Source organism: Silurus meridionalis, chromosome 19 (assembly GCF_014805685.1).
Source record: "Silurus meridionalis isolate SWU-2019-XX chromosome 19, ASM1480568v1, whole genome shotgun sequence".
NCBI lineage: Eukaryota > Metazoa > Chordata > Actinopteri > Siluriformes > Siluridae > Silurus > Silurus meridionalis.
The window spans coordinates 17,311,773-17,326,772 of NC_060902.1; the positions used below are offsets into that span (position 1 = coordinate 17,311,773).

Consider the following 15,000-nt stretch of genomic DNA (forward strand, 5'->3'; position numbering starts at 1 on the left):
AAGTCTGTGCAATAATAATAATGTGCAATTGCACTACTGCCAGAGCTGCTATTACAGAAACTTAATCAAGACCTCCTGACCAATCAGAATCCATAGCTCAACACTGCTATAATATAGTATTATTTAAAATAGTATTAACTAATAACTAACTATTGTAAGTACCGTACCTACACACTGTCAAACAGGCGCAGAAACAACCTGACTGGTCACTACTAATGAACAGCAATGGATTTCATGTACCAATCAGCGAGCAGTTCTGGATGTCCAGGCAGATCACTATTAGTTGTGTGATCAAAAAGCAGACAGTGGAGAGAAAAGTGGAGACAGTGAGAAATGTATGTGAAGTGAACTGACTCCAAGGCTGCAGTCAGGGCATTTCCCTCAAGAAAAGTGGAGGAAAAAAATAGAAAGAATTTAGAAAAAATGCAGGAAGAAAGAAAATAAACACAGACGGCGATGGATTTCGCTCCGGCCTTGTCGGATTAAACCCTGATCAAAGTACGCAAATCTGAGGAGATCTCCGCTAATGAGCTGCTTAATCAACCTTTTAGTGAGAGAAAGAGAGAGAGAGAGAGAGAGAGAGAGTGAGAGAGGAAAGAGAAAGGAAGAGAGAGAGAGAGAGAGACCGAGATTGGATCAATCATTTATAGCGATTCAGCATGAACAATCTGAGAGAAGGAACCGTGTTTCAAACCCAAGATCAACTTTTCGAGAAGAATTTGCACCCATTCCCAGTAAAACATGGCCGACAGGTCAATGCACACAAACAATCGTCGCAGTATCTTGTACGCTCTCTCTCCCCGCACGCACACACACACACACACACACACACACACGTCCCATCCTCAGGCTCGCTCTAGGGAGAAAACGTTCAGGGGAATATGAGATTGTGTGCCAGGTTTCCACTGTTTCAGCCCTTTTGAGGCTCCTCACAGGCAACAAGTGACCAATTTACTACATGACTGCAGCAAGAGGAACATAATCTACAGTGCTGCTCCATAATACACACCTCTGAGATAAAACTGGCAAACTTTTAGTCAAGTAGATAGTGTAAATGTTTTTATATACATGCCAAACGGCTATACATATTCCTGACAGGTTTATAAACTCAAGCTGAAAAAGACAAAATTGCAAATAAAAAGTGGAAAAAGCACCTTGTAGGAATAGTGTGTGATAATCTTCCAGTAATGCAGCTTAGCCACTGCAGCGACTTGGCTACTGTAGACACAAACTCTCTCTTCTTCCTTTCATAGGGTGCCGTTACTTTTGTCTTAACTGAACTTCATGTAGTATGTCGCTGATTGCGTTCACTTTCAATCCGTTACAATTTAACAACTGCTGCCCGTGTAAATAAAATCGCAGCAGCTTTTTGTCGATGAGAATCGAATCTGACCGCTCGTGTTCACGCAAATTCTGACAACATATTAATTTAGCATTGGACACGTGTCAAACCAGAACAAACCATTGTGTAACACAAACAAACAAGAAACAACAGTCGGCTGTCGCACCCCCGCAATCTCCCAGTAAAAACAAGCAATTTGAAAATAAATGACTACACAAGGCACGCAATTAGCGGTGTGCGTAACTTTAGCACATGTAATGAGCTAGCCAAACTGGCCCAGTGTAGCACTATGTCCTCCTCAGACGCTGAGTCAAACGCTGCAGCTGATGAGCGCTTATGAGCTCTGTTATTACACAACACCTTCATTATGTGCTCCCCAAGACCAGGATGGAGAATCTGGCCCGCAGGGTTAAAGCACGCCGCTAACTCGCGTGAAACCTGAGTCGGACGTGTTTGGGGAATAAACAGCGATCTGCGAGGGGTGGGGGTGGGACGCTTCTGCTTGCCGAACGTGTAAAGTGTTTTAACAACAAAAGAAGACAATGAAGTTTCCAGTCGTCTACTTTAGGAGCAAGAAAAATGAAATGTGATTGGTTGATTCGATTTAAACTAGTTTGTGACATTAGAATTAGGGGTGGGGTTTAGCCCTGAACTCGAAACATGTTACTGAACGTTTAAAACTAATTAATAAACTATGAAATAAAACGTGGGTCTGGGAAACACGGCGAAACAGCATGACCTCGTCACATTTCACTGTCCTCCTGACCCGGGATGACGGCCAAATGCCTGCTGAAACACACTCGCTGCAGAACCTCACACACATACGATCCTGTGGTTTTGTACACACAGTGTGACAGGGAACAAAGTGCATAAAGAGCGTGACATCCTGCAGGAGCCAGAACATGCTGTCAACATCCAGCTCGGAGAGAATCACCGCTGTGTCGCAACGTGGGGGGAAAAAACGATGAGAGGAGGAAACCGAACAGATTTTCCACATCATGAACATCACTCTGTTGCTTACAATCGTGTCACTACGTGTTACTGCACACACACAAGCCTCAAAGCTCCATGAGACAGGTGTTACGGTGTCCTGTACTGACGCGGAAAGTGTCTCTGTGAAACGTGTCAACTGTTAAAATACTGTTGTGTGTGATGAGCTTAATGAACTCTGCTGTAGTTTTACTGGTTTAACGATATTGTTGGTGCTAGTGCACCTGTCTTTTAATAGGAGACAAAAAAAGACGTCAAGGACGCTACGAAAAAGGGCTTCTTTTCTCACTCGCACAAGATGGTACGAATACAGGACTCCCAGAATGCACTGCAGCAGCATAAAATCAAAGCATCCTTTGTAGAGAAAGGACCTGAACTCCACCTGTATCAGCCTCTTCAGTTCGAGATGAACAAGTGGCATCGTGAGACATGTAGCTTTCATTATTCACGTGTTCTTGAAAACCAAGTGTACAAGAAGTTTACAAATTATTATGAATTTTCGGACACCAGCTGGGACCACCGCTTTATAAGTGATCACACAGACACACAGAGAGACGTAGAGAGACACAGAGACTCGTAGAGAGACAGTAGAGAGACTGTGGAGAGACACAGAGAGACTTAGAAAGATAAAGAGACAGAGAGACACAGTAAAGACACAGTATAGAAAAAGAGTGAGACAGAGAGACACAAATAGAAATAGAGATCACATAGAGACAGTGTGAGAAAGAGAGAGAGAGAGAGAGAGAGAGAGAGAGAGAGTGTAGTTGACTCACCGAGCAACAGCAGTTTGACCTCCTTGGCCGCTTTTTCTCCATCCTCCCGCAGGGTTCGGTCTATGTCCCGGGAGTGTTCCCGGGCCGCCTTGTCCTCATGACTCACCGTGCAGCCCATCAGAGACACTTTACACCGCCTTCACCAACACACACACACACACACACACACACACACACCTCCGGTCCGGTCCGGTCCTGCTGCAGTGGGCCTGCGCTCCGACAAACACACACTCACACACTCACACGCGCGCGCGTTTACTTCCCTCTACAAAGTTCACGGACAGGACGGGAGCTCGCGCGGAGACTGATTTCACACACAGCGCGCTTTTCTAACTGTCGTGTTTGTTTAAGGATCCCAAACTAAACACCAGAACCGCGCTGAGAGGTCGCACATGACGCGGGGGACAAACACATCGGCATTACCGAGAGAAATTAGAGAGGGAGAAAACAACGGAGGAAAGACGGAGGGGGAAAAGTTCTGACGGATTTGTTCCTCAGAGGCAGAAGTTTCTCCAGTGAAAAGCTGAGTTGTGTATCTCCTTGTGTTTCCTGCTGCCGCTCGAGACAAAAAGCCCGTTACAAATCGCCGTTAGCTCCGTCAGTTAGCCTCCGTCGCGCGCCGCTCTGATTTGTTTCAAAGCGATCGATCAAACCGCCGCCACACCCGAGCGCGAGCCCCACTGCCTCCTCACTGCCACGGCCACTGTCACGACCACGCCCACAAACCCCGCCCACTCACCACACCCCCTGCCTTTAAATCACACGCGCGCACTCAAACCCCGCCTTACCCGTGCCGCATGGCATCACGGGAAGTGTAGTGTTCTTCATTTTTAACAGTCCCTGCTGCAATTCCACGCGATCGAGTTTTTGGTATTTGAAATTAAATGTACTTTGAATAATAAAACATCAATTCGCTTTTAAGTGTTTTTATACTATATGTTATGAACATTCTAAATAATTTCATTCATATATTTATAATATGAACAATAATAAGAATAAGAATAAGGAGAGGAAGAAGAAGAAGAAGAAGAATATTATTGAAATTGTTTTATTAGGGTTTTTCTGTAATACTATTGATTCAATTTGATTACAGTTAACCACCATTTTATATCTGCTAATCATTTTTATGAAATATAAGTTATCATTAATATCTTTAAATGTATTATGATTATTATGATTATTATTATTAATATCATTATCATTATTATTATTATTATTGTTATCATTATTATTATAATTATTATTATTATTATTGCTTCAGATTGTAATCATTGAAAACATTACATTAAAATAAAAAAATCAAAATATAATCTGGATTATTCTGTAAGTCCGGATTGGATAGAGATAAAACGATTTAATTCTGATTTATTAGTTTATTAGTTTGTTCATTACGATGCCTGAAAGCAAGGATTTGTAAAAAAAAAGCGCGTGTCTCTGCCGCCCCCTTGTGGCCACACAGTAAACAACCCAATCAATCCGTGACGTCATTGGAGATCTCTGATGACTGAATAAAATAAAATAAAACTCTGATGCCTGAATAAAAAAACCCGATGTAAACTACACTTACATTTCTGCCATTTGGCCTACAATCAAAAACGACTTGACCCTGACCAGTTTAGTATTAATGGTCTTGCTGAAGTTGCTAGCATTGGTAGTTTGGTGGTACTGGGATTTGAACACGTGACTCGTTCACATGCAGATCTGTGTTTTCGTGTCATTTAGTGATTAATTCATTTTATTTGCCATGACAATTAAAAATAGTACGAATAAAATAAGAGTGCTACAGAAAAACACCACTTTCATCCATGTTTATTTATTTTAACGTTGTTTACAGTACAATAACCGCCAGCCATGTACTCAATATATGTGGAATAAAGAAAAATAAAAGATATTTAACTGTCATACTTTATTCATTCTTTTAAAAAAAAATGCACTTTTAAAAATTATAGTTTGTTTTAATGATCAGACTAAACCTCTGCCTATTTACAGTGTACAAACTAGATGCGTACAAGGGATATAAAGGGTTTATAACTATTCTCATCATTTATAAATGCCATCATGTCTCACACACACACACACACACACACACACACACACACACACACACACACACACACACACACACAGTTCATTAATTAAGAATACAGGGATTAAGTAGACAAATTTCCCACACATAAATACACAGATAGAATACTAGAAAAAAACAATGTTGTCACTCCATTTTTTTAAACAGACGAATTAAACCTTTTTATAAAGTCAAACACATCACCTAATAACTCTCTCAAACACTGAGCCTGTACTGAGGGTTATATGAGATACTGTCGCACATCACAGTCATGATATGAAAATATACAGGCACGTAAATATTAGTCATTAAAAAATATTATTTATAAACAGGATGATTTTGCCTCCAGACCTGCAGTGTTCCAATCGATCGAGGACCCAAGAGCTGATCTAGAATCAGTTTTCTTTAGTACTTTATTTCATATTTAATCCCCCTGTGCTTTATAAATACAACTCATCACGCTGGGATTAGAAACTGTGCTATAGAAACTACACACACTACACACACTGTCAGGCAAAGAAAGTGCCGGAAACCGAAGTAGATTCCACAAGGCTTTTAATGAGAAAAGCACAAAAAAAATAAGGAAACTCCAGGTTTGCTAAACCAGGTAAGAGCGGTGATCAGGCAGAAGCAAAACAAATACACAATGCAAAGTAGTCCGATAGTGTTCTATCGCCTAAGCTGTAGAACGGACAATGAGCTGGTGGAGGGACGGAGGTTATATAGCATGGGAGCTGATGAGGGCCAGGTGTAGCTGATTAGTAAGTGGGAGAGTGGCTTGGAGTGATAAGTGAAGGTGTGGCTGGTGGATCCCTGACACACACACACTACACACACCCACACACACACACACACACACTACACACACAGGGTGCGTACAATTACAATTAATAATATTATCACACGGAAAAATAAAGTAGAAAAGTAGCTCGGATATGGACAGATTCATCAGACCAGTAACTATTTCTGTCGGATTTCACGACAATCTCAGTTTTTGATTTGGTTTCTTATTAATTTCAAGCATTTATAATTAATAGACAAAATGTATAGTATTGAATTAAAAAAAACTGTTTTATAATCTTATTAATTTTGCATTTATAAATTGTCAAGGAGATTATTACATAATTTTTGTCCATATGCGAAAAATATATGAATATGCATATTTTCACATCACACACACACACACACACACACACACACACACACACACACACACACACACACACACACACACACACACACACACACACCAGCAGCTTGGATATAGAAACCACTGACACGAGACACAAAAAGGCGTTTAAAACTTTGATCCATCTAATCTACTCCGATCTACTGATCCGTCTAACGCGACTACAACTAGTGAAAAAGTACCACAGGTGTAAATACACACGTCTCATATGTACTGAGATCTATGCCACACCTTCAGCACTCCACAGAGCATATAGATTATATATCCAAGATGTTCACACACACACACACACACACACACACACACACACACACACACACACACATGCAACACATTTCTTACAAACATTTAGTAGTATAAAGGCTATAGAACTCTGCCTATAAAATATATCATAGCTTTTTCATGGTATACTTGGTCTCTAGAGAAGATTGTTTTGAATGGCTCTAAATTGTGCTGGAAGCTACTGCGTTCACTCGCTACACAACGATCAGATTCACGGTGAAAACACACGCTCTTGTTTATTTAGCCGTTTTTCGTTAATCAGCATCTGGCAGTTTACTGTGCTGAAGATTAGATCCAGAAGGGAAGTCAATATTGATTATGTTTGTGAGGGTGACAATGAAGTCACGTGTGTTCGAGTGGAATCGTTAAGACGTCGCAGCTAAAACTTTAATCAAATGTCATTTACCAAACAGAATAAAAGGCACCAAATATTTTCCACTTTTGATCAATTTGATGATTCTATCAAAATGCAAACTAGAGACACGCCCATCTTGACATGCCCCGCCCCTAAGCTGGAGATGGCATGTTCCGTGGTTGAATCTGATTGACTCTTATATATAATGTACACAACACACCCCCTGTGTCATCCTGTTGTAGGGAAATAATCAACAAGCAGTTTCGGGGTCAATGTTTATGGTGATGGATTAGGTCATTACCCTGAAGATTCATTTCCTACGACAGAACGTCTAAAAGTGCTCCACAAGCAACTCGACACCAACCGCTACAAACATTTCCATTAGTAAAAGAACGTCATGCTTTTTATCCGTTTAGATTTACAGTAAGTGCAAATGTTACTCTATAGCAGTCCCGTCCCTCACCAGTTACTGAAACTGAGAACGATAAAAGAACAGCCGTGTCTGAAAACTCAAAGTTACAAATCTCTGACACTGGAGACTCCTTCCACAAGTGTTACTTTTACACATCGACCATTAAACAATCCCGTTTTTTATTAGAGTAATGCCCGCTGTAGCGCAATGTTCCCAGATGTTCCCTGATCTGTTGCTATAGAGACAATAATATTTTACTATAGGACCAGATCATCAATATAATCGTCCGATCTTCTGATCCAGAGCTCAACATGTGCTATAAGACACAATAACACACGGTTATGATCCTTCAGGCTTGATGTAGCCGAACGGTGTATAAAACGTTTGTGCTGCGACGTCTTTCGGGAGTTTCAGATCTTTAACTTCGAATCTCCACGACGACTTCATGAGCATGTGGCAACGATACACGCAATCGATGTACCATAGAACGATGAACGAAACATCCTGGAATGTTGTTCTACTGTCCCTCCTTCTCTCTTTCTTTTCTGTCCACCTGGAAAACAAAACCCTGACAAACGTACCTCTTTCTATCTAATTCCCACTTTCTCTACACAGTCCCTGTCCCATCTTTACATTCAGCCTCAGGATTCAACCAATTGGCGTTTTCCGTTCCGTTCTCTCGTGCGGTTTTTACTCTTTCCCCGGTGTTTTTCATTGTCCGGATCGCTTCGATTTCCCAGTCGTGGAGACGCAGATTTCGATAATGTCACTATCACATAGAGCTGTATATTAATGCGTGTATATCTGTGATAAAGAAACGACGGACCACATATAAATCCATACAGATAAAAAAAACAGCTGAGGTTATTTACAGTTTGCATATTGTGCCACGGGGTAAATGTGCTCTACCGTACACGCTACTGGGACTGAACGTTTTGGTGAGACTTCTGCTGTCTTGGCAACGATCGTGCATTCCACGTGTTTATCGGTTGTTGCAGAGATTATTGCCACATTAAGAGAGAGAGAGAGAGAGAGAGAGAGAGAGAGAGAGAGTCAGAAAGGTACCCACGTACCTGCACTATCCAAAAACAAGTCTCCCTCGCACTGGGGTATTACCCTGAATACATACTCTGTTTGTTACATGTCTGTGACTGGGGGCAAAAATCTAAAGCCAGAGGTATCAATCAGGACAAATACGGAAACAGGACGTTTAAATCTGTGTTAAGGGTCCGTTTGGGAAGAGAGAAATATGTTTTGGAGTCTCACTGATACACTACTAACATCATCATCATCATCATCATCATCATTATCCAGGGGTTATTTTGCCGGACCGAAAGACATGATATGTAGTGAAATTGCTGTCCCTTCTCTCTCTCTCTCTCTCTCTCTTCTCTCTCTCTCTCTCTCTCTCTCTTACACACACACACACACACAAACACACACAAAGAATAACCGTTGAAAAAATTAAACGTTGAAAAGTGAGTGTGGCCTAATGACCATTGTTTGATTTGCTGTTCCCTGTCGTCCAATCGATGATGATGAAGCTCAGGCTCATAATCATAAACAGGACACCCAGACCTGCAAAACAGGTAGCCTAAGGGCGAGAAAGATTGACAGAGAGAGAGAGAGAGAGAGAGAGAGAGAGAGAGAGAGAGAGAGAGAGAGAGAAGGTGAGACTACATTTACAGACTATGAAGCACTGATCAGTTATAGAAACAATTTAGCACAAGGCCTACAGTGTGTGTGTGTGTGTGTGTGTGTGTGTGTGTGTGTGTGTGTGCACATCTAAATTCTCACCAGAATTTTTGGTGGTGAGCGTGCAGGCTCCTCCTCTTTGGGAACGATGCGGATGTAGAACACGGCCGGAAAGATGAAGATGAGACACGGAGCAGATGTGGCACCTGTATGGAGCAAACATACACAAACACACACTCACACTCACACACATGTACACATTTTCATGAAGCTTTTAAACTTGAATGTATGTTTAATGTAAGTGTCCTGACCGACCTATGACCCCGAAGATGCCGAGGATGTTCGGAGCGAAGATGACGAGCAGGTTGATGACAGTGAGGAGGAGGATGGCGATGGCGATGTGTCTCGGCCACCAGAACGTCTTGTTGGGGAAGAAGAGCTGCTGGATTGCTCGCCTCACCTTTGTAACACACACACCAAGTCACACCCTGCTCTACAAAGCTGACTTAACCCCATACACACGCCTTGGAAGTGTCCAGTGATTATTACATGTGTGTGTGTGTGTGTGTGTGTGTGTGTGTATGGGTGTGTGTGTGTGTGTGGTGTGTGTGTGTGTGTATGGGTGAACACTGACTCACGGGGAACAGTACGATGGGTACGGTGAGTGTGACAGCGGTCAGCACAGCCACGCGAACACACAGGATCAGGGTGTCGTACGGGTCGATCTTGCTATAGGTGTGCAACAGCTCAGGCTCTACCTTATCTGCTCTCACACACACACACACACACACACACACACACACACACACACACACAGGTTACAGGCTGAGGATACATCTGCTGTGAATGGAATATGTGAGTGTGTAGGAATAAATGGTGTCATGTCTTCTTATGACCACTAGATGGCAGTAACAGCATTGTTTTCCAATTCATATTCAAAGGAAAAATCCACCTGAACTACTTGAAGCAAATAAAAATAAATACAAAGCAAACTTTTGGCAGCAAAGCTGCCGCCTATATTTAATTACTTTTGTAATAAAAAAAATTAAAAATTATACAAAAATTTAATTTGTTTTTTATTTGGTATGAACTCTTTCTTGTAATGTTTCAGAAACAACCCCAAGAAAAAAAATTCTGCATTTTGCACCAATCCTTCAACTCTCACCATGTGAGATTACGCATTCTCCACTTAAAAAAAAGAAGAGTAAAGGAGAGATGATATGGGTGTGGATGGTGCATGTGTTCCTCACCGTAGAAGGTCAGATATCCAAACAGAGCAGCCAGAAAATACATGATGTACATGACAGCAATGGAGATGTTGGACACATGCTGCATCTTTTTCTTGGTGGGGCTGAAATCAGAAAAAAATGTTTATAATAATGAATAATAAAAAAAAGTAGTTTCAATATTAAGATTTGTTTCAGTGTTTTCCATTATTAATTTTTGTGTTATTACTTTTAAAAACCAGAAAAAGAGAAAGGCCGGGATACGAAAGTCCATTTATAGCTGCTATAACGTAAGTGATAACAGGATGTAACTTATTTCACGGATCTTCCACAGCTGTAAATGTAACCATAAATGGATAAAAAGTGTAATTTGCTGTTCTTTAATGTGTGTATTTATTCTTTTGGTTTTGTTATTGTCATTCTTCATTCCATTCACACTTCCCTTTTGCACCTTTAAATATATTTGTACAACTTTTAACTACCACTTTATCTTTCTCTAATATATTTCTATCATTTTATATTTATTGTTTCTTTTATTTAATTTTCTGAGCAGCCAATCAGGTTGCATTCTGCGTAATACAGAAAATTTACAGCTTTAAAATGTGACTATTTTCCTATAACAGCACGTCATGATGTGTTTTTTTTGCTTTAATATGTCACGACTTTAAATAATAATACCGCATTTCAGGGGTTTATCAGTTTATACCTTCCCTACTGACTCACAGAATAGTTTATGAGTGAAATAATTATGGTTATCATCTTCAATCTATTTTATATATTGCATTTTGTGTGTGTGTTTGTTTTCTGTTCTTTTTTTCTTCAGCTCTGGTCCTGGTGTCAGTGTGCTCTAATGCGAGGGTCGCGACCGCCACTAGAGGTCGCTAAAGAATTTCGAGAGGTCGCCAAGTGCACTCTTGATTTTTATTTTTTAGTTAATTAATTATTTTGATTTATAACAACACGATAAATAATTAAAGAGCACAATAAATATATATTGTTGTGTATAAAAAGTTGTGTTTTGATAATGTATGTTTTTAGTTTTTAGAGTACAACACAAATAATACAATAAAACATTTATCCTCTGATTAAATGATACTCATGTTAATATATTTTAATTTGCTGCTGTTGTTTGTTGATTAAAAAGCAGAGGCTGAAAAGAAAGTGTGTGAACCCTTGCATGTTGTTACATGTTTTTAAGGTAATAAGTGAAATGGAGAGATTTGGTTGATATTTATGTTAACAGATTAAAATCTGCTGCTGTTATTTGTTTATCAGGTTTAGAAACAAAGTGGAACCTGTTGATGGGAAAAAACCTTCTGAAAAAAAGTTCTGAAACCACTGAAGTTCATGTTTGCTGCATGGTGATGAAATAAGGTCAGTCATCATCATATTCATTAAACATCACGTCCAGAAAAACGTGACGTGTGGACCGATCCCGTTACTGCCCTTGGGCACCTACTTGCGCAGTTCGGTGTAAATCGGCAGCACCTCCGGGTGGCACACGAATGCGAATGCCAGGATGGGAATGGTATAGGCTGTCTGGAAAACACACACACACACACACACACACACACACACACACACACACACACACACACACACACACACACAGGAAAAAAAAACGTCACGTCACCATGGTAACCAAGGTTTCCACTACACTTTATAGAGCGTTACAGACGAGGCACTTCACAGAGGCATAATTGTTCAGGCGACAAATTGTGGGCTGATTTGAGATGCCAGTCCTGTGCCCTGGGCTACGGATTCTCACAGAACATCCCATTCGGATGCTAATACTGGCATGTAGAACAGTGCACACACACACACACACACACACACACACAAACATATCGCACAAATATACAACAGTAATAGAAGAACATGCAAATGTGTGAGGTAAATTTGCTCAGGAGACATCCACAGATTTGCTAATGAATCAGTGAGTTCTGTGGAAATGGTTTCTGCAGAACTGGTTTCTCGTTTGTAAGACAGAGACAGAATTAATGAATGAATGAACAGGAGGAGGCAGTAACTGGATACTCTTTAGGCCGTATCTCCACTGTTTGCTAAATCTCCAGCGATTAGCCACGAAATTTGGTAAAGTTTATGAGACAATATGAATAGTTTCTGTGGAAGACAATGCTCAACTCTACACAGAATCCCAGCAGGACCCCTTCTCCTTTCACACACACTTCACTGCAATCGATTCATCTCCGGCCTGAGCGCCTTTTGTGTTGAAAAAAAAAAGTTCCTGTTATAACAGTACACTGTGCAACCAGGACAATGCTCTTCCCAGCACTGTCACCGTGTGTGTGCGCGTGTGTGTGTGGTGGAGACCTGGATGTTGAGGTTGAACATGTAAGGGGTGCAGGAGGGGTTGTCCTCAGGAGTCATAGTGACCCCACTGTGCTCCATCACCACGCCACTGCTGTTTAACGCCAACGTCCGGTTGAAGGAGAAGTCGCTGAAGGGACATGACACCTGGAACTTCTTATAAATCACCTGTGAGAGAGAGAGAGAGAGAGAGAGAGAGAGAGAGAGAGAGAGAGAGAGAGAGAGAATTTAGATTTTAAAACAAACTTTTATTAACAATAAATTAAAACACTCAGGACAGAGAAGAAGAGAAGAGTTCATTTCCATCATCCTACACAATGCTCCATTAAAACACAAACTTTTTTGTAGACTTAAATCCTTGATTTTATTTGAGCTGTTGTTACTGCAACTGAGAGAGAAAGAGAGAAAGGAATGAGATATATTTTACTTTCATCCATTCATCTATCCACGTTCTACCATCTACTAACAAACTACTAAAATAAAATCTGTGTGGCATTAAAAACAGGAACCAAGCAGCACACAGCACACATGTACGAGGAGAAGGAGAAAAAGATGTAGAAGAGAAGAGTAGAGAAAAGAGGAGTTCTGAAGAGAAGAGTAGAGAAAAGAGGAGTTCTGAAGAGAAGAGTGGAGAAAAGTTTAGAAGAGAAGTGTAAACAAAAGAAGAGAAGGGGAGAGAAGAGTTCAGAAGAGTAGAGAAGAGTTCAAAAGAGAAGAGAAGAGGAAAGAAGAAAAGAGAAGAGTTTAGAAGAGAAGCATAGAGAAAAGTTCAGAAGAAGAGAAGAGAAGTGGAAAGAAGAGAAGAGAAGAGAAGAGAGAGAAGAGAAGAGAAGAGAAGAGAAGAGAAGAGAAGAGAAGAGAAGAGAAGAGAAGAGAAGAGACAGCAAATAAGTCAGATAGTGATAGAACAGGCAATGTGACAAACAAAATGAGTCATGCAAAACACACACACACACACACACACACACACACACACACAGCGATGAAAATATTTAATTATTAAACTGAGATTCTGAAAGATGAACTAATCAGATGTTTTACTCACACTGTGAACACACTGCATTTTATTCTGAATCATCTGGTATGTAGATAGATAGATAGATAGATAGATAGATAGATAGATAGATAGATAGATAGATAGATAGATAGAGATAGATAGATAGATAGATAGATAGATAGATAGATAGATAGATAGATAGATAGATAGATAGATAGATAGATAGATAGATAGATAGATAGATAGATAGAGAGATAGATAGATAGAGGACATACTGCAATAAGGAAGAAGACCATGCAGCTGAGAGAAAACCCACTGGTGTAGCCCAGATAGCCTAAAACACACACACACACACACACACACACACACACACACACACACACACACACACACACGTTTGAGAAACATATCATCACTCTGATGCGTATTAGACACATTAAAGTCCGACTTACCCAACTGCTTCATCAGAGCTAGAGGTAGAATGATGCAGATGGACACGATCACCACCAGGTAGTTACCGTTCAGATACCATTCCCTGGAAGTAAATCAAGTGTTACAAGTTTGAGAAAGAAAAGGGAACAAAAGCATGTTTACAAATACCACCATTAGACAGGAACCTTTTAAAGAACTCTGAAGCAGAATTTAGTTCCTGTTTGAGAGCTTTTATTTTTCAGGATAAGCATCTAAAGAATCTAACAGATTCATTACTTTATTTCAATTTATTTATAAATAATGATATATACTTCTTTTTTTACACCAGTGGAGGATAATTTTTTTAAATCGTATAATATCTGCGCAGGAAAAAAAGCCAAAATTGCCGTAAACCTCTTTAACCATCAGATACTGTGAGGAAGACTCTGTGTGTCAGATACAGTGAGGAAGACTCTGTGTGTCAGAAACAGTGAGGAAGACTCTGTGTGTCAGAAACAGTGAGGAAGACTCTGTGTGTCAGATACAGTGAAGAAGACTCTGTGTGTCAGATACAGTGAGGAAGACTCTGTGTGTCAGATACAGTGAAGAAGACTCTGTGTGTCAGATACAGTGAGGAAAACTCTGTGTGTCAGATACAGTGAGGAAGACTCTGTGTCAGATACAGTGAGGAAGACTCTGTGTGTCAGATACAGTGAAGAAGACTCTGTGTGTCAGATACAGTGAAGAAAACTCTGTGTGTCAGATACAGTGAGGAAGACTCTGTGTGTCAGATACAGTGAGGAAGACTCTGTGTGTCAGATACAGTGAAGAAGACTCTGTGTGTCAGATACAGTGAGGAAGACTCTGTGTGTCAGATACAGTGAGGAAGACTCTGTGTGTCAGATACAGTGAAGAAGACTCTGTGTGTCCGA

At 40.5% G+C, this 15,000-nt stretch overlaps 2 protein-coding genes across 5 annotated transcripts in view; both read right to left on the reverse strand.

The window, feature by feature from the left end:
- gnai2a (guanine nucleotide binding protein (G protein), alpha inhibiting activity polypeptide 2a) overlaps positions 1-3,231 on the reverse strand; it is a 37,435-nt gene extending 34,204 nt beyond the window's left edge. The window contains exon 1 of the mRNA XM_046875114.1: positions 3,106-3,231. Coding sequence (XP_046731070.1) covers positions 3,106-3,223 — 118 coding nt within the window. The 5' untranslated portion in view covers positions 3,224-3,231. The remainder of the gene's footprint in view (positions 1-3,105) is intronic.
- Positions 1-15,000, reverse strand: part of slc38a3a (solute carrier family 38 member 3a) — a 44,731-nt gene that overhangs the window by 1,821 nt on the left and 27,910 nt on the right. For 3 of the 4 annotated variants that reach the window (XM_046875110.1, XM_046875113.1, XM_046875112.1), the window contains 10 exons: positions 14,110-14,192; positions 13,933-13,991; positions 12,664-12,828; positions 11,789-11,868; positions 10,354-10,454; positions 9,742-9,866; positions 9,419-9,563; positions 9,206-9,309; positions 8,826-9,002; positions 3,159-3,282 (listed from right to left, as the gene is read on the reverse strand). In XM_046875110.1, the coding sequence (XP_046731066.1) occupies positions 8,898-9,002; positions 9,206-9,309; positions 9,419-9,563; positions 9,742-9,866; positions 10,354-10,454; positions 11,789-11,868; positions 12,664-12,828; positions 13,933-13,991; positions 14,110-14,192 (967 nt within the window). In that variant the 3' untranslated portion in view covers positions 3,159-3,282; positions 8,826-8,897. Of the gene's footprint in view, positions 1-3,158; positions 3,283-8,825; positions 9,003-9,205; positions 9,310-9,418; positions 9,564-9,741; positions 9,867-10,353; positions 10,455-11,788; positions 11,869-12,663; positions 12,829-13,932; positions 13,992-14,109; positions 14,193-15,000 lie in introns of those variants that run through there. The other variant, XM_046875111.1, reaches the window with a different exon arrangement.